The 19575-nt window shown below is 47.2% G+C and overlaps 1 protein-coding gene across 6 annotated transcripts in view; it reads right to left on the bottom strand.

Moving 5' to 3' along the window:
* Nucleotides 1–19575, bottom strand: part of LOC118214095 (leucine-rich repeat and calponin homology domain-containing protein 1-like) — a 55981-nt gene that overhangs the window by 23376 nt on the left and 13030 nt on the right. For all 6 annotated transcript variants that reach the window (XR_004762573.1, XM_035393623.1, XM_035393626.1 and 3 more), the window contains exons 2-8: nucleotides 9886–10030; nucleotides 6044–6170; nucleotides 5332–5437; nucleotides 2846–2982; nucleotides 2337–2467; nucleotides 1689–1776; nucleotides 563–668 (exon numbers count right to left, since the gene is read on the bottom strand). Coding sequence is in view for 5 of the 6 variants with exons in the window: in XM_035393623.1 (XP_035249514.1) it covers nucleotides 563–668; nucleotides 1689–1776; nucleotides 2337–2467; nucleotides 2846–2982; nucleotides 5332–5437; nucleotides 6044–6170; nucleotides 9886–10030 (840 nt within the window). In the remaining variant the exon portion in view is untranslated. The remainder of the gene's footprint in view (nucleotides 1–562; nucleotides 669–1688; nucleotides 1777–2336; nucleotides 2468–2845; nucleotides 2983–5331; nucleotides 5438–6043; nucleotides 6171–9885; nucleotides 10031–19575) is intronic.

The raw sequence follows: 19575 nt of genomic DNA, 5'->3' as shown, positions 1-19575 counted from the left end.
TGCTCTGCCACCTCTTATTTCAAACAGGAAGGGCCTTGTTTCCTCTGTCATCATGTCCGTTTCTTATCAGAGCAGATAAGCCACACAATGCTAACCAGCTTGATACTGTTTGCATGCTGCTACACTTCCACCTCAGTACAGTAGGCCTCAGGCCGATCCCCTGTGCCACTAACGCCACTCTTACAACTGAAAACAACTCATCCTGCCAAGCTTTCCATGTAAACATCCCAGCTGCTGGCTTTTATTCTGCACTCATTATTACACAGACATGTACACCAGCAGGGATGGATACAGCCATTACACAATAAGGTTATTGAGCCTTTGATATGATATGGGGATCAGTGTGATAAGAGTGGAGTGCACATGGAGGGCGTATATCTCTACTTGTCAGTGTGCAGACATGGCCAGCGTGAGTGTGTAGGGAGGTTAAGAGGTGCGCAGAATCCCGCAGATGTGCTCAGTTTTAGAGTTTGTAGTGCTGTTGACGGGGCCTAGTGTGATGCATGTAACAGTACCTCTCACACGTGGTGAACCTTTTCATAACCCCTTTTCATGTAACTACCTGTCAGGGCAGAGATGTGCTCGCTGGAGTCGTCCTTGATCAGGCCCTCCTCCTCGGTGATGTGGGACATGGGGACATTCAGACTCAGACTGTCCTCATCTGAGGGCTAAAAAGAGACGGGACGTCCCGTGAGCACTCCGGTTCCCGCTGTCGCCAACGGAAACGTGAGCTCCACCCTCACCGTGCAGCACCGTCTTCATAAACACAGAGATTTTAAACCACAGTAATAGTATGTGGAGCGTCTGAACTCAAATCTTCACAGCACACTGCAGATCTGGGTCGCAAGTACGCAAGTACATTAAACTCCTCTTAACATATCAGCATTCCTGCACATTACTGGCAATTTGAAAATATATATTTCCACCGATATTCAGAACAAACTTCTTCTTTTGTATGATTGCATGCTATGGTTAGTAACCTAAAGTGATTAATTACAAATTATCTGGGACTTGATTTAAAAAAAATGAAAAAATTTTTTAAAATCTTTGGTGAAAACTTCTCTCATTGTCATTGACAATTTTTATTAAATCAACATGATTGGTGAACTAAATAGAACCTTCTATTTGAAAGTGTTCAGCAGTAATCCTATTACTGTAACAGTAACTGGAATATAGTTAGCTGCAGACAATCTCCTTATTGAGTACACTTCAGCTCAAATATGCAAACTGGTCTTATATTTAATCATCATTAGCTCAAGCAAATTAGGGTTCATTTCCTTGAATCACTTACAGAAGGATGTAAGAGAGTCTGTTAAGCAACCCGGTTGATTTTCACAGCTCATCCAACTGAGATATAACTTTATAAATGCTAGCTACAAAAAAATTGTATGACGTTTTTTAAGTATTTAGCAGGTGGTCTTCTCCAGAGTAGCACACACTGCTTGCATTTACCTACAATCAATTTATAAAGCTGGAGGTTAACTGAAGCAATTCAGGCTAGGTACCTAGCTCACGAGTACAACAGTGTCTCACCTGACAATCAAATCGAAAACCTTGAAGTTGCAAACCCAGTTCCTTATTCAATAAAATAAAGAAGACAAAGACGGCAGCTGACACAACCACTTCCTTCAGCTTCACTACATTAAGTCCTGATTTTGACCACAAACACAGGCACACATCCAGCCTACCTCTGTGGCCGATAGCCTCTTGTCCCCATTGTCGCTGCCGACGCCCGAGTCAGTTTCCTGTTTCTTATTCTGGTCGATGTCCTCGGTGCTGGAGAGGCGGAGAGCAGAGCTGCGGGTCAGTTTGGGCGGGGCATGGCGGGACAGAGCAGCAGAGCGGGGCAGGGAGAAGGATCGCGAGCAGCAGTCAGTCTCCGTCTGAGCGCAGAGTCCAGAGAGCGGCGCGGCACTCTAACTGAGGAGGGTCTCCAGAGGCCTCCGCACGCACGCTGCTCACGCTGCTCACGCTCAGAAAAGGGGGTCAGCACCGCGCGCTCATTAACTGCTATGTGGAACAATCCAAAAGTGAGCCCTCATTCACTACAGCCACAGATCCTTTACGCGCACCAGATACTCAGCTCAGCGCTCAGCCTCCCTGAAGCTAAAACCTTTCAACCTGATGCAGTTACGGAAAATTCATTTAAGCGCGTGACCTGGTGCAATACTGTGGCAATGGATGCTCTGCTTTAATATAGCACCGCAGAGTCTTGTTACACACAGATTCCTGGCTCTGAACTCCCTGTCTTGTTTTCCTGCTCTGACCACTGGCTAAGGTTCTGAATGGCAGAGTTCACATGGCTTCTGGGTGTTTCCAGGTGTGTAGGAACTCACCTGCCAGTGGCCGGATGCGACAGGCTGAGTCTGTCTATCACGGGAAGGTAGAGGGTGTCGGCCATCTTGTCACTGCGGCACTCCTCCATAGTCAGGTATTTAAATATGTGCACCCTGCCCTTCATGCAGATCTGCAGAGCCACAGAGACAGACCACAGATAGTGATGGATTTACATAACACAACACTCTGAGGCTGTTAATAAAGACCATGTGTATTTGCATGTATGTGTGTGGCTGTGTATATATGAGCATGTGTATGTGTCTGAGTGCATAGTGCATGTGTGCATGTGCATGTGCATGTGCACGCAAGCGTGTGTCTGTGCCTGTGGTTGTGAGCATATGAATATGTTTGTATGTGCATGTGTGTGCATGTGCACGTGTGTGTGTTTGTGTGTGCATGTGCATGCGTGTGTGTGTATATGCACATCCAGTGGTATGACAGCCTGCTATCAATAACCCCTGTGCTAAGATAAGAGAGTCTAATCCTTGCAGGACAAGGTGGGCCTCACCTGTGCAGGTGGGCTCTGCAGGGGGTTGTTCTCCAGCCGCAGAGACTGCAGGTGAACCATCTTCCTGAAGCAGGTGGGCACGGTGGACACCTTGTTACAGGACACGTCCAGCTTCACCAGGGGCAGCTCTGCCAGGCCTGAGAGGTGGAGAGAGGGGCTTACGGGCTCAAAATGCCACCACAGTGTTACTGAAACGCTGTGCTAACACCAGCATGCAAACAGCATCAAGCGGTTAATCCAATCAATCCAATTCAAGTTTGCTAATATATACTTCAGCTGAAGGAGACTAAACATCTTTAACAGAAGAAGATGGGGCTTGTGACTGTCACTGAGCTGGTTCAAAATATTCCCAGAATGCAATGGCATTCTACTACAGTAACTAAGCTGTAAAAGATCTATGCCATCTCAGTCCCCATAGAATTCAGTAACAACACCAGTGACTACAACAAGAGCAAAAATCAGCAGAAAGTTAGACGGTGACATTAACAGCAATGATACCCGCAGCAGAAACAGCATAAACAGCCTGTGGCTGCCACTGGAAACAGGCCCTGTTCCAGCACTGGCTGCTCTCCAGCGAAGATGCACTCTTCCTCCCCAGCAGAGAGAGGGAGCGGGGGGGCAGGGGCAGAAATTAAGAGAGATTGAGAGAGGCAGCCAACAGCCCACTGACACAGACACTTTCTCTGCTATTAAAGAAGAGATCTCAAACTCCGGGCCAAAACAAGGCTGCAGATGCTACGACCCTCCAGGACACAAGCTTAAGCATCCTGTCTTACACGCACCAATCATAGCTCTCCACAGAGGGTGCAAAAGTGGGCTTGTTCGCTCGCTGGAACAAATGAACAGTTTTGGATGAATCCTGGAATGTGACCCAAAAGTTCTGGCAAAATTCATTGTGAAAAACTCCGGAGGTGCAGACGGAAGGACTTCCTGAGGTCAGGTCTGAGCTGGCAGCCCACTGTTTGAGACAAACAGTTTGAACGCTACCAGATGCTGTCGCAGACGTTTCAGCTGCATTCCCATTGGCTCGTTTGCACTGTAAACAGCCGGACTCCCTGCAGCTGGCCACTGATGATGCACGCTCTCGATTCACACAAACATGTCTTTAACAGAGAGCCGATTAAACCAGTAAGACACGTTCAATGAGGTCTGTGATCCTCAGGGCGTCTGGCTCTCCCCTCCCACCATCCCCCCTCTCACTCTGAACAAAGTGAAGAGGAGGTGCTGGGGGGTTCAAAATGTCTGACAGCAGGAACATCTCAGAGACATCCAGAGGTTAACAGCTAAAGCCGCCAAAACTGTGAAGGAACGGCCGGCCAGAGTTAAAAATAAACAGGGAAAATCATCGAAAAGCATTAAGCGCACTCACATGAGCCAGAGTAAACAGCCAAAGACAGCCAGCCAAATATAAAAGAGCATTATTCCCAGAATTAAAGCATACATACAACAGCATTTGGAAGAATGCTTTTTACTTCAATACAGGGCTTCTCTCTCTGGGGTTCATTTAACTGCCAGTTACATGAAGACGTTTTTTTTAAACAACGCTATGACTTTTAGTTTATTCTTTGAGATTGCAGTTTCAATTTAAATCAATTCAGCTTGGTTTTACTTTCTGTATTAGGGGTGTTGGCGATGAATGCAAGTCATATCAGTGCAATTTGGGCTTGAGGGTTGGAGACAAGAAAAGAGAGAGAGCTGAGATACAAAACGAGAGAGAACGAGAGCAAGGCACTTTCTACAAAGTCATTTCCTGAGAGAGAATAAATTAAAGCCAAACAATTAGCACTTTATCTCACAGACAACTCCTTCATTAGTATCACACCAAAAATACCCCAGTGATACATATCTAGGGAAAGGCCATTAGAGAGAGCAAGATCTAGATATTATTTTTAAATCCAGGAAGCATACTTTTTTTAATTAGATGAAAAAAAAACTTAAATCGGCAAATGTACTTTCAAGGTCAATCCCTAAAACCACTTCACAAGGCTTTTACAAATGTACTATACTTGTGGGGTAGAACTGGATCCAGCAGATGTAACATGCTCATGGCATTTCCTTAATGTTGCAGCCACGTTACCCAGTTGCTATGACATCGCTGTAATACAGGGTTTGGACTGTCTCCTCACCTCCCAGTGAGGGTGAAACCAGGGTCACATGAGTCACACAAAGACATAAAACACAAGGCTGTGAACTTTCGAAAGATGTGAGGAAGAGAAGGGGGGATATATTCTTTCCAATATCCTTTCAAATATATAAAGCTTAGCTCACTGGTAGAAGCTGTGCCTCCCAGCTCCAGGAACACTTTAACCATGCTCTGCGTTTCAACTCATTTTGTGTTACCATTTAACCATTTTTTCTCATGAGGAGACCTGCTCTTATGACAGTAATTTCACCATCAACCATAGAGATACTGTGATATCAGTGTTTTTGATAGGGAACCAGCTCTAGTGAATCTGTGATATCTGTGGTGCCCCTACAGGTCTCACCTTCCGGAAGCACACACAGGAAGTTCCTCCTAACATTGAGCTCCCTCAGGGCCTTCAGGTGACCGATGTGCTGAGGCAGAGCGGTGATCTCATTGCAGCTAATGTCCTGCAGGGATAGAAGAGCAGAGAACAAGCCCCACTCCAAAACCGCATCATGACCACACAACACCGCCTGGTATAGCCACCCTGTTACCATCACTGTAGCTGTAACCTCACTACAGTGCAGTCTTAATCTATACATCTAATACACCATGCAAACAAACACACACACATACACATGTATGGACCTACACACACATACACACAGACATGCGCGCAAACATCCTCGCACACGCACGCACAGAGTCAACTGTCCTAGAAAAGGATATATATAATAAAACATCACTGAGCTCCATTCATATTTACTCAGCTGAAAACTGACTGGACACAAAGTGCTGAGTAATGACATACTGCTCTCCCCTACAGCGGAGCAAGGCGGCAGCACTGCAGCCTGTGTGATCAGGCCCTGCGCCTCACCTGCACCTGAGGCACTTTCTGTGCCATATTCATGTGCGGTGTGAGGTCAGCTTCCTCAAACCTCACCTCATGCCGAGTGCTAAGCCTGACTATGCCCCACATAAACAGAGACAGACACCTGATTATGTATACAGCACATACACTGTAATTCAGCACATATACACATGCATACACACACACACACACACACACATACCAGCTCCATCAGGCTCCTGAGCTGGCCGATGGCCTCTGGAAGGCAGAGCAGTTTGTTGTTGCTGGCGTTGAGCACACGCAGGGGCAGCCCACAGAGACAGGCGGGCAGAACAGAGAGCTGGTTACGACTGTAGAGAGAGAGATGCACACACACACAGGCACACAGGCACACAAATACACACACAAGCACACGCACACACACAAACACACACACACACAGGCACACGCGCACACACACACACACACACAGGCATACGCGTACACACACACACACACAGGCACACACAAACACACACACACACAGGCACACATGCATACAGACACACATGCGCACACACGCACACACCATCAGATCAGGTGATAAGCAGACAGACAGACAAATACACCACAGGGAAACAGCAAAGATCAATAATAAATACTGCGCTGTCAAACACAATCATATTGAGACTGAGAACAGACACATCCACTACTGTTCTTGACCACACCCCTTCTGAATATTAATATGACACATCTAACCGGAACTCTTCAACGGTATTATTTCACATTTAAAGAACGCAGAGCTGAGCATCAGGTGGGTCTGCAGAATGTGTGGCAGCAGCGGTCAGAGGTGTGGGGCAGCTTTGAAAGAGGCGACTGACAGCTGTGTAACCCCGGAAAGGGACTGACTTTTGAAGAGCGCAGCACAGTGTGGCCGAGTAGGGGAATTACAGGATTTATTGCCTCATGCAACGTTACATAACTGTCTGGAAATCAAGCAAAAAAAAAACTTTCGCCAGCACTAAATAAGAACTGAACATTTTCCAGTCCTTGGAAAATCAAAGCACATTTCGTATCCCTCACATCACTGCTCATTATGATAAGAGAGACAGGGCTCTTATTTCGTGAAATAAACAAGAGAAGCGCACTGCGAAGGTTCTGGCCAAATCTGTGACGGAGAACACATGTAGCTCGTAAACATGGACGCCAGCAGGTCTGGCTCCGGAACACAGAACATTCCAGAACACCTGGTGCTTTCACGGCTCTCAGGTGAATTCCAGAACGTCTGATACACTCGCTTTGGACACATTATGTTACACAGATCAAAGGACCAAAGGAGCTGCATCAAAAATATATTTGTGCGTGCGCGTGTGCATGCGGGCGAGTGCGTGTGTATTTGGTTTTGTGGACATGAGTGTATGTGTATAAGTGTATGTGTGTATGTGTGTATGTATGTGTAAGTGTGTGAGTGTGTATGTAAGCATGCATGTATATGTGTGCATGGAAGTGTACGTGTGTGAATGTGTAAGTTGGTGATGTAACCCTAAAGGCAAGTATGCTTTCTGACATAATGCTGCAGTCCCTGTCTTGCAAGGTCCTGCTCAGGGGGGACCTTGTGAGGTAACACATCTAACAGCTTTCACTGTGTCCCCAGTGTGTGGGACATTCTGGAAGCATCCGGAATTAAACCCAGTGCTTCTTTGTCAAACGGAGACAACAAAATGCTCACACCTCCTATAAGAGGCTAATGACATTAACCTTGATCACGCTGTTACAGCCAAGAAATCATGCTCCCTAGTTTGCGTCTCTCGACAGGGATATTAAAAGGAAGCAGATCACCTGGTTAGATTTCTTTCTCCAGCAGCATATTTCACCTCACCACCAGGGAAATCTGTCTCCCTGCGCCATTTATTCCTGGTCCCAGGGTGCGTCTCATTAATAGACACAAAGCATTTCCTTCTGTCCTGCAGTAACAGAGCAATTAGTGCAGCTGTGATCCCAAAGACCTGCTGCCAGGGCACTGAGTATGTATGTGAGTGCGCATGTGCGTGTGTGTGCGTGTGTGCTCGTGCGTACGTGTGTGTGTGTGTGTGTACTCGTGCGTACGTGTGTGTGTGTGTGTGTGCTCGTGCATACATGTGTGCGCGTGTGTGTGTGTGTGCTCATGCGTACGTGTGTGTGTGTGTGTGTGTGTGTGCGCATGCGTGCATGTCTGCATTATCAATATGAATAATAATAAAGTAAATATGTTTCTCACACAGTTTCTCATGAAAGCAGTGAAATGCTTCAGTGTTGTCCGGTCTGTCAGGCCCTAGTGCAGCTGAACCCATGGCTCTGAATTTTAGGAGAGGACATCCTGACCCATACATGTACGTACCCATGAGGGAAAAACAGGAACTGAGGGGGGGTGAGCTACTTACACCCACCAACCTCCTCCTGTCCTCCTGCTTTGCCTCAGGCAGTGCTGGGACACCTCCACCCTCCCCCCACATCACCCGCAGGAGAGTTAGCTAAGGTGACAATACCCGAGAGGGGGCCCACTAATGCATTGAAACCCCTGTAAACTCCCCCTGTGTGGTTGTGGGAGGGTCTGTAAACTCCCCCCTCTTGCTGTGGATCTCAGTGCTGGTGCTCCTGGGCCAGAAGGACTGAGCTTATGTTACTGTTCTGTCTGGCCCCATCACACTACTTCTGCACACAAACAGCCTCAGTCACAGTCAGCTTATGTAATGGGAATGAGGAGGGGATCACATGAGCATTCTTATATCTCTCTCTCTCTCTCTCTCCCTCCCTCAAACACACACACACACACACACACACACACTCGTCAGTAGCCTGATACCTGAAGCCACTCAGAGACATGCAAAAGCCATGACATCATGTCACAGCGTATTACCCGTCACGCATGGGCCTAACGAGCGTGACAGCTGGCAGGGTTGTTTGTACTGAAACACCTGAGGCTCAGACCCTTTCTGCGCCAGAACCTTCTCCACCAAGCCCTTTAAACCACTACTGACTGATACATACACTCCCCATACACTCCAAAATACACCCCTCACTAATGGTCCAGAAGTCTGCAAAAGCCCCTACCTCACCAAACAAAGCATGTTAGATAGTTCGGTACTATACTAACATCACGCTGTAATGCTCTTCAGCAGTCATTCCATACTCACAGCTGCCCAACAGTCTGTTAAACCTGCACTGATCAAATGTTCACCCACTCAAACCCTGTTCCAATGCACCACGCACCAGAAGCCTCTTGAAGTCCTTAATCCTTTTACATGCCCCTTCTCTGCCACACCCCCACGTTACTCAGTCTGGCACATGCTGAGTTTGTGACGAATGGCTGTGGTTTCCAGTCCATTTAAAAACGGCACTGCCAATCTGAGCTCTAGGCAAAGACGGCTCGAAAAGGCAATAATAATCATGTGCTACAAAGCATGGCAGACAAGGGAGAGCAGTAAAGCAGCCGGTAGGGCTGGCACCACAGGTCAGTGGCTGGTACAAATCACATGATCGCTACTGCCAGCTCACAGAACTTCCACTAGCATGACATGCCCCTCCCCTTACCACACCACCATATCACTGGCACCACAAGCCCCTCCCCCCACCACACCCCTATATCACTGCCACCACAATCCCCTCCCCATTCTACACCTCTCTCTGACCCTGCTCCTTTACCTACAGATGTTTAAAGCATTAACGCGTTAGCATGACCCCTTTACCTCTGCAAAACACTTCAATCCCCACCTGGGCCCTGACACTTTGGAACAGCTTGAAACGGTTACTGCAGAGAGGAGAAATGCTTTTTACTAAAGTTTACTGCAAATCCAAACTCGGAAGATGAAAAGCAAAAAGGCGGCGTGTGATAAAAAAAGGAGGCGTTTCACATTTCTGCTCAAATCCCTGCGCACCACAGGAGAAGCTGGGAGCTTTGTAAACATGACAGGAGGAATCTCAGGATTCAAGGAGGTATGCTTCAGTTCTTACCTTAAGCTCTCAGGTCTAATGAGGCATGTTGTGAATGTTTCTCTTCTTCGCTTACCTTCTCGGGCTCAGTGCTTGCAGTAAGCTCTCGGTTCTTACCTTAGGTTTAAAGAGGTGAGAGTCTGCAGGCTGATGATAGAGTCAGGAATACTTCTAATACAATTATGATAGAGGTTCAGCGTTTCCAAGGAGACAAGGTGACACACTTCAGAGGGAACATCTGTCAAGCGGTTCTTGGACAAGTCTGTCAAACAGAGAAAGAGAGACAGTAAGAGAGGGATACTTTATTTCCAAACTAGGCAGTCAAACACAAAACATTAGTAAAAACACCCTAACACAGTCCCAACCTCAAACCCGTCATATCCCCTCCCAGACCCAGTCCTTATGCAAGCTCTGAAAATAAATATCAAAGAGAACATGAGAAAATCCCTCACATCAACACCCAAAACTCAATCCAAACTCAGAGCGAGAGAGAGAGAGAGAGAGAGAAAGTGAGAGACGCCATGAATCTCTTGTTGAATCCTTACACTATGAGAAAAAGAAAATTCAAATAAACTTATGCAGTAAGCATAAAATCTCATTTAGGAGGTTTTAAGTTGAGGAAATGAACACAGACAGGCTCTTTAGTTCCAGATTCTGGAACTAAAGTCCATAGTCCTGGAGAGTGAGTGCTTAGGAGGACATTGCAGGTCATACCCACCTCCCGAGTCACCTCATTCAAAAATCAGCAGAGCACGTTCCGAATTCAATGCATGATACATGATTACAAAACATTAGTTCAGCCAATAATCACTAGGTATAGCAACAGCTGGGCCACAAATCCACACAAAGTCACACAGATACAACTGAGATTGTAATTGACAGCACAGCTGTGACTGGCTGATTAATCAATTCTCTCCCGTTTCAGAAGTTAATCGGTTGATAAAGTGCTGCAATCAGAATGTGGCTATTTTCTGAGACAGGCAAATGACAGAATGCCAGCCTACGCGAAACACCAAGAAGCACTGCAAGCATATTATCTAATTCAGCTTTGTCACTAACTGCAATTTCCAAAACCCAACTTAAAAAGTTTTTAGTAATAACCTGTGATTGTGGAAACACACCAGTTATGTACTACAGTCACATGAGATACACATTCAATTATTTCAGTAAAGAGCACTGAGCACCTGCAGTTAGCCACATTCACCACCAGACGTCTCAGAAACAGTGAACCAGGCAACCAGGAGCCTCTCCACAGACTCAAACAAGGTCTCAGGAAAAAACTTCCTGGACTGTGGAACCGCACAAAACAACAACCTTGGATATCAGTCCAAGAACAGACCAAAACACTCACACAGCAAAACACCCTGCTATTGTTCTACCATGGTGATTTAGTGCACTCAGCTGCAATTTTCTTCTGAGGTAAAAATGTCAATAAGGAAGTCTGTACTACATCATAGCTACAGTGGGGGAAATTGTAAAACGAAAAAAAAACATTACACAAAAAGAATGTTTGTCTTTCATCATTTCCACAAAGCTGTTCTTGGTTTTTGCTCAAAATAACATCCAGAACTGGTAGCACAAAACAAAACTTTCACAACGTCTTTGAATTTCTAACTGAACCAATGTCGACAAATTAGCATCAACATTTCTGCCATAAAACATTCCACTGATGTGGACAAGGGGCGTCAAACCACAGCCTACTGAGTCACACAGACTCAGATCACTTTGATCCCAGACTGGCTCCGACAGTGAAATGCCAGGCTAATATATGGCTAATATCCACACTGCAGTACTGAATGCTGCTCAACATCTGAACATAGCTCTACTGTCATTGTGTTGCCCCGTTAATGGAGTGGGTGTGGCTGCCCGGGATGGTAATGTTCAGATCAAGAAAACGTGTTTGTATGTGCGTGTGTGTGTTTGTTTGTGTTTGTGTGTGCAGGTGCTTGTGTGTGTGCGTGTGTGCGTGTGTGTGCAGCAATCTCACATGTCCCTCCCACATCACTGCAGACTGTTGTGGCTACCCTCACCCCACCCCACCCCCCCGGCACATCTGGGCTGCATGGATGTCTAATGACAGGAGATGAATGTTGGGAAGACAGAGCACTATTTCTGGGGGAGGAGAGGTCCACAGCATAGAAACCACAATGACAGTAATCACACACACAGCCCCTTTTCATGTGGGGTCATCTCTGCGTCCCCACCCCCCAGGGACACAGGGATCCCACACAGGCATGTGCAGATGCAACGGGCCCCTGCCAGACTCCTGTACATACTGAGGTACTCCAGACCCCTGCCAGACTCCTGTACATACTGAGGTACTCCAGACCCCTGCCAGACTCCTGTACATACTGAGGTACTACAGACCCCTGTGTGCTGAGGTACTCCAGACCCCTGCCAGACTCCTGTACATACTGAGGTACTACAGACCCCTGCCAGACTCCTGTATGCTGAGGTACTACAGACCCTGGCCAGACTCCTGTATGCTGAGGTACTACAGACCCCTGCCAGACTCCTGTGTGCTGAGGTACTACAGACCCCTGTATACTGAGGTACTACAGACCCCGGCCAGACTCCTGTGTGCTGAGGTACTACAGACCCCTGTGTGCTGAGGTACTACAGACCCCTGTATGCTGAGGTACTACAGACCCCTGTGTGCTGAGGTACTACAGACCCCTGTGTGCTGAGGTACTACAGACCCCTGTGTGCTTAGGTACTACAGACCCCTGTGTGCTGAGGTACTACAGACCCCTGTGTGCTGAGGTACTACAGACCTCTGCCAGACTCCTGTAAGCTGAGGTACTACAGACTCTGGAGAGTGTGAGGTCTATGGCATGGCGATTCCCCCGCCCCCACACACACGCATGCACAGTTCTAAATAGCCTGCTGGGTAATTTAGAACTGTGATAGCCTACTGATAATAATCAGATAGATGTAGTATTCTATAAAAACAAGCGCTTCTTTTCTTTCTGGCAGTTTTCACATTTTTTTGTGACTGACAGTGAATGTGTGGGTTAGTTTAAGAAGCTGACAGCTCATCCTGTGCAGACTTGGTGGTGTGCGCATGCAGCATTTCCCAGAAAGGGCAGGATTTCCAGCCTCTCATAGTTCAGTACGCCAGCTGAACTTTCACAAAGCAAGGCAGACCACCACTCAGCAGCAAGTGAACTCACATATTCCACTACCTCCACTGTCTCAGACAGCCTAATACAGGCTAACAAAACCAAATGCACAGCCTCACAGCCTGCACAGCACATCACATTATATATATCTTCAGTTTGTCATCATTTGCTTTCCTTTGATCTCAATGATAATATAAAATAAAGGGGACTGAAATGGCAGAGAAGCTAAATTAAGAGGATTACAGTATCACCTATATTAATATAGCTGCAAGCAGTGTCCAAGCAGCATAAGCAACGGTTGGCAAACACAGAAACTCTATGATGGCGTATACCCACTTTACATATATATGTTCCAACTTAGATGATGGACCATGCCATCAACTTGGGGACCTGACCTCTTCCCCTGCTCCCTGAGTTGTACAAGGCCACACAATGTGTGTACATTCAGTGTCCAGTGGGTCCCCACTGCCTGTACCCCAGTCCCAGCACCATTCCCCTATTCTCAGGAGGACACAGGGAGCTTATTTAACAGGCAAAACATTCCATTAAACGTGCCATCTATTGAACAGGAAGTTCACCCTGATAGAGCTGCTATATTTTGCAATGCTTTTCAGTGGGAGGGCGTGTCAGTTGGCGACTAGGTTTGTGGTGGTGTAACGTATCGCAGAGTATGTAAAGTATGCGACCGGCCTCAGTATAAAGGCTTCAGACATTCTCCCCCTCAGTCACCATCCCTGCAACGTTCTGTTCGGTCCTGTTTCTGCTGGGAAATATTCACATGACATTCTGTTACTTCTGAATGTGCCCAGACGTTCACTGCTCTTAAATGAGTCAGTCTCAACCAGTCCGTGCTGATTCATTCACTAAACACAGGAGCAGCCGTATTCTCCACTGTGCTCTGTAACGGCAAACCTACCGACCACTGTTAAACACCCTGTAATCCGTTAGCAGGATGTTTTTGTGAAGCCGCTTTCATGGATCATACTGCCATCTGTACACTGTGATGAGGCAATTGTGCTGTTAAACGCTAAGTGTACACTGAAAACAGCTACTGTCGCACATTTTGCCTATTTCTTGGCACTTTGTCTCTCACTCGGGTTGGTGTTTTGTCACCGTTGTCTCGTTTTAGTATCTAGTCTCTTGTTCTTATTTCTCTGACATGCACTTTATGCATCATGCCTTGGATGGCCCTATATGAAAGTCACTCTAGATAAGGTAAAATAAATAAAACAGCAGTAATAACTCCCCCATCCTGTGTGCGGGTGACTGCATATCATAAAAACATTCATGGCAAAGAATGTCTACCACACTATTATGGCAGGGAGTGGGGGTGAAAGGGGTTGCAGGCTTGAATGTTGAGACATCAGTATGCTCTCTGAACCTGAAGGGAAAACAGACCTCCTGGTTCTGATAAGTAGGACACAACCAGTAAAAATGACAGTGAAAGAAGACATCTGTTTCAATGATGAGTCACAGACTTGGGCCTCACAGACTATTGCACTCTACTGCCACAGAGTCTACTGCACTCTACTGCCACAGAGTCTACTGAACCCTACTGCCACAGAGTCTACTGCACCCTACTGCCACAGTCTACTGCACTCTACTGCCACAGAGTCTACTGCACTCTACTGCCAAAGAGTCTACTGCACCCTACTGCCACAGAGTCTATTGCACCCTACTGCCACAGAGTCTACTGCACCCTACTGCCACAGTCTACTGCACTCTACTGCCAGAGTCTACTGCACTCTACTGCCACAGAGTCTACTGCACCCTACTGCCACAGAGTCTACTGCACTCTACTGCCACAGAGTCTACTGCACTCTACTGCCACAGAGTCTACTGCACCCTACTGCCACAGTCTACTGCACTCTACTGCCAGAGTCTACTGCACTCTACTGCCACAGAGTCTACTGCACTCTACTGCCACAGAGTCTACTGCACCCTACTGCCACAGTCTACTGCACTCTACTGCCAGAGTCTACTGCACTCTACTGCCACAGAGTCTACTGCACTCTACTGCCACAGAGTCTACTGCACTCTACTGCCACAGAGTCTACTGCACCCTACTGCCACAGTCTACTGCACTTTACTGCCAGAGTCTACTGCACTCTACTGCCACAGAGTCTACTGCACCCTACTGCCACAGAGTCTACTGCACCCTACTGCCACAGTCTACTGCACTTTACTGCCAGAGTCTACTGCACCCTACTGCCACAGAGTCTACTGCACCCTACTGCCACAGAGTCTACTGCACCCTACTGCCACAGTCTACTGCACTCTACTGCCACAGAGTCTACTGCACCCTACTGCCACAGAGTCTACTGCACTCTACTGCCACATAGTCTACTGCACTCTACTGCCAAAGAGTCTACTGCACCCTACTGCCACAGAGTCTACTGCACTCTAGTGCCACAGTCTACTGCACTCTACTGCCAAAGAGTCTACTGCACCCTACTGCCACAGAGTCTACTGCACTCTACTGCCACAGAGTCTAAATGGTAAATGGACTGCATTTATATAGCGCTTTTATCCAAAGCGCTTTACAATTGATGCCTCTCATTCGCCAGAGCAGTTAGGGGTTAGGTGTCTTGCTCAAGGACACTTCGACACGCCCAGGGCGGGGTTTGAACCGGCAACCCTCCGACTGCCAGACAACCGGTCTTACCTCCTGAGCTATGTCGCCCACTAAGTCTACTGCACTCTACTGCCACAGAGTCTACTGCACCCTACTGCCACAGAGTCTACTGCACTCTACTGCCACAGAGTCTACTGCACCCTACTGCCACAGAGTCTACTGCACTCTACTGCCACAGAGTCTACTGCACCCTACTGCCATAGAGGCTACAGATGTAGTAACAAAATATTCCATTAAAACAAGTTCCCCCGGTAATATGCTGCCTAAAATGTGTCATTCCATGGATTTATTTTTACAAGTACAAATGCCTGAAGGCACTGTGTGTCACACTCAGAGTGAGGGCGCCTGTAAAGACAAAGCGCAAGGGTGAGAGAAAGCCAGCAGGGCCCAGCCCTCCTATAAGTACAAATTATCATAACCTACCAGCATAACATACCACATTTCAGTGCTGTTTTTTCATTAACAATTGTTATTATTAAATTGTACAAAATATACAAGAATAAAGTACAGCTATTTTCCACGTTCCATTATCTCATGTATCCTGTGTTCTGTGGACCAAAGTGAAACACATTTGTGGTTCCACTTGACTGAATCTTAAGCGGCTTCTTAAGACATAATTGTCACAATGACTCAGCTGTGCTTAAACCGGATACCAGAAAAATGCAGGAATGGAAAAAAGTAAAGATTGGAGGTGCGCTTTTTAAAAGAGATGCGTACATGCAGCCACAACGCACATGTTCCAGTGCCAATTTTAAATAAGTAATATTGCACCGATGCAATCAACCCGTGATATAAACACAGTGAGACCTGCCAAATACTGGGCTTTTTTAATATAAAGAGCAGCTTGGAGAAACTGGAACAAAATATGTTTTCATTGGACTTTTTGGGGGAACCTGAGGTAAGATACTGGAGTCATTCATCGTGACTGAACTCAATGTGGGTCAGGAAAGGTCACATCACACACAACTTCCTTAATTGCACCAAATCTCACTCCGGGAGAGACAAGCACTGCTTTAAATATACTTTCCAAAAATCTGAGCCACTCAAAACACCCGAGTTACAAAGGAAAGTATGTTTGCATTGGGTACACATTTCCCTGAAATCCTACTTTATTGGTAAATGTCTCAAACTCCAACAGGCAACAGAAAATTCACATCAATCAAAATTATGAGAATTTTGCAATTATGCTTAAAATTTCATATTTTTGTTTGTTTGACAACTGGTATTACCACCCCACCTACACAAACAGATGTCCCACTGGTGCTCTTCAGAAACAGGAAATAATCGAACGAAACCAAGTTGCAAGGAGAGACCAAACAGTTAATCCCATGTACAAAATAAAGAAGAATCAAGGAAAAGTGAAAAAAGTTCTTGTGCAGTTTTTACTTTGGGCGTCCACTGCAGACACGTGGATGGTCTAGAGAGAGTATTTGGTGAATGAAAAGGACCAAAACGGCTGTATTTACTGTACCACTCCAGGGACCAGATAAGGGGTTCCAGGAAACAATTAAGCAATGACACAGAAGAGTTACAGTGAGGATCAGATCTTCCACCCGGCTGGAGAAGCAGGGACAGGGCAGAAGGCCTCTACTGTCACTATCATTTACAGGCTGTACTGAACTCTAAGGCCAGCCCCGGGCCCGTATTAAAGCACTATGAGACTTAGTGATGCAGGGCGGTGATGACCCTGGTCCCCACTCGGCCTCCTGCTCGGAGATAAATGGTTGGCTGTACTCCATATCTGGCACTCGATTGCCCTCTGTGCCTTGTTCCCTCTCCCATTATCTCACGCCGCCTCACTTTCCCTCTCTTCCCCACCCTTTCTCTCCCTTTTCGGCCAGATTCCAAAGAGCTGCTTTCCCCCATTTTCTCTACTAATATGGAATGCCCAATCCTGTACACTCGCGCTCATGCTGCAATCTCTACAGCCTAAGCAGGACAGTGTACGGAACCCCTCCAGACATGCTTAGTACCAGCTTATTGGCAGAACAGTTTGGCAACAGATTTACATTGGCAACCCAACCAGTGACCCGTTAGAGGCCCATCATTGGCACAGCCGTCGCTCGTTCTGCAAACCTACGCCAGTACCCAGGATAGGCTAAACTGGAGATGAGGATCAACTGTGCTGCCAATCTGAAAGGACTGGCAGACCAACAGCTGGCACAGATGGCAGCCTGGTCAGAGTTTGCTTGCTGAAAGACCTGCTCTCTGAAATAGCCTCGCCCAGGTAAAATGTTTTGCGGGATGTAAGGGCCATATTTACACCATTTACAGCAAACACACTTAGATGAGAGTTGATACATCAACAGAACATCCCTAATGACCTCAGAAATGTGTTCAGTAAGTGACTTAGCAAGCATTTCTACACCTGACTCCTCCGCACCTCTCCCTGCCACTCTACAGCGTATTTACAGGAGTAGAGCATACGGTGTGCCAGCCTGCCCTGTGTGCAGCCAGCCAGCAAGAGGGCAATGAAACAAGATGCGCGCCCTGCGTCCTTGCATCTACCCTTGAGTCTTCAACACCTGAAGTCTAGGCCTTCGTTTGTGTATTCCATGTACCCTTGAGCCCTCACACACATGACAGCATGCGGTGAAGCGTGTGAGGGCACAAGGGTACACTTTGGGACAGGGGACGAGAACAAGGAAGCATGAGTGCAGGAGCTCACCCGCGCCCCGGGTTCCAAACCCACTGTGTCTCGCGTCTGTTACGTAACCACGGGAACACACTGGCCCTAGACGGCGCATCGCATTCCTCTCTATTTCCCCCCCACTGCTGCTCGCGCCACGAGTCCAGGAGCAACAGGAAGAGGCCTCCCCATGGTTACTCCTAATGACAGGGTTGGTATTAAACACACACACACACACACACACACACACAGCGATGAGGAACAACGAGCAGCTTTCGCCGGCTTGGAGGACACAATCGGCAAAATACTCCAGCTGCTGTTTTAAGGTGAGACCGCATTGCTTTACCTATTCCCCCAACCAGCGCTGCTCACAGCGCATATTCTGTACCTCACGGTGTAGTCAATGTGAATAAATAAATAAGACCCACTCAAAAAGTAACAGAGGCGCTGTGTGTGTCTGCACTGGCAGTCTACATTCAGTGACTTTCCAACCCACGGGCTGTTAAAGCACTTCAGCTGCCATGCAGCATCCCTATCTTTAATTAGAGAGGCAGCGCTGGTTTACAGGAAGTGCGCCGCATGACAGCCTCCAGGGCTACCCAGTTAAAAAGGACAATGGTTTCCCAGGGAAACGAGCGACTGCAGCAAGACGCAATCCCCCACATCTGAGCACGGAGTATTAAGAGAACAAGAATGGATGTTACAGCACAACTGCATTTTAAAAAAGCAGCCCGAACGCACAGAGGGACTTCAGAGAGAGGGAGAAAACATCTCCGCCAATATCTCAGACGCAGCTACATCTTCTGTGTTCCATTTGCCCATCTGCAGCGGGTGGCCGAAGCCACAGAATGAATAAGGAATATCGTTTCTCTTTCTGATTTCTTTAGGAACATTTGTTTTGCATTTTTGTGCTTTCTGGAGTCGCACTTCAAAGCAGCAGGCGGGCAATGAAAAAAAGGCTGAACACTCTAAGTGTGGTTTAACCTCATTCACTAGTGTTTGGGAGGAATTGGACACAGATGCAGGCTCCAGGGAATTAACTGCAGGGGTAAACGATCTGATCCCCATCACAGCTGCATGCTGGGAGCTGATTGCCGTTGGCACAGAATCTTCAGACTCAGCAGATACTCAGCTCCTTGTTCCTCGCACCGCACGATCCGTCTCCTTGCCCCTGTGAGGCTGAAACATTTCCACTGACGTGTCTGAATAATCCTGAAGGGGCATGACCAATGCTGCGGACGACACGCAGTGGAGGGTCTGTGCTGTAATACAGCACTGCGAAATCCTGTTACCAACCAGAACCTCTTGTAGGTACAAAGCAGAGAGGACAGAGGGAATGAAGTAGCCTAGACTGGGGATCTGAAACTCAAATCCTGGAAGGCTGCTGTGTCTGCTGGTTTTTGAAGCATTATTGCACTTAA

This window comes from Anguilla anguilla, chromosome 15 (genome assembly GCF_013347855.1).
Source record: "Anguilla anguilla isolate fAngAng1 chromosome 15, fAngAng1.pri, whole genome shotgun sequence".
NCBI lineage: Eukaryota > Metazoa > Chordata > Actinopteri > Anguilliformes > Anguillidae > Anguilla > Anguilla anguilla.
The sequence above is the reverse complement of the archived record's forward strand: the minus strand, read 5'-3'. Positions and strand labels throughout refer to the sequence as shown.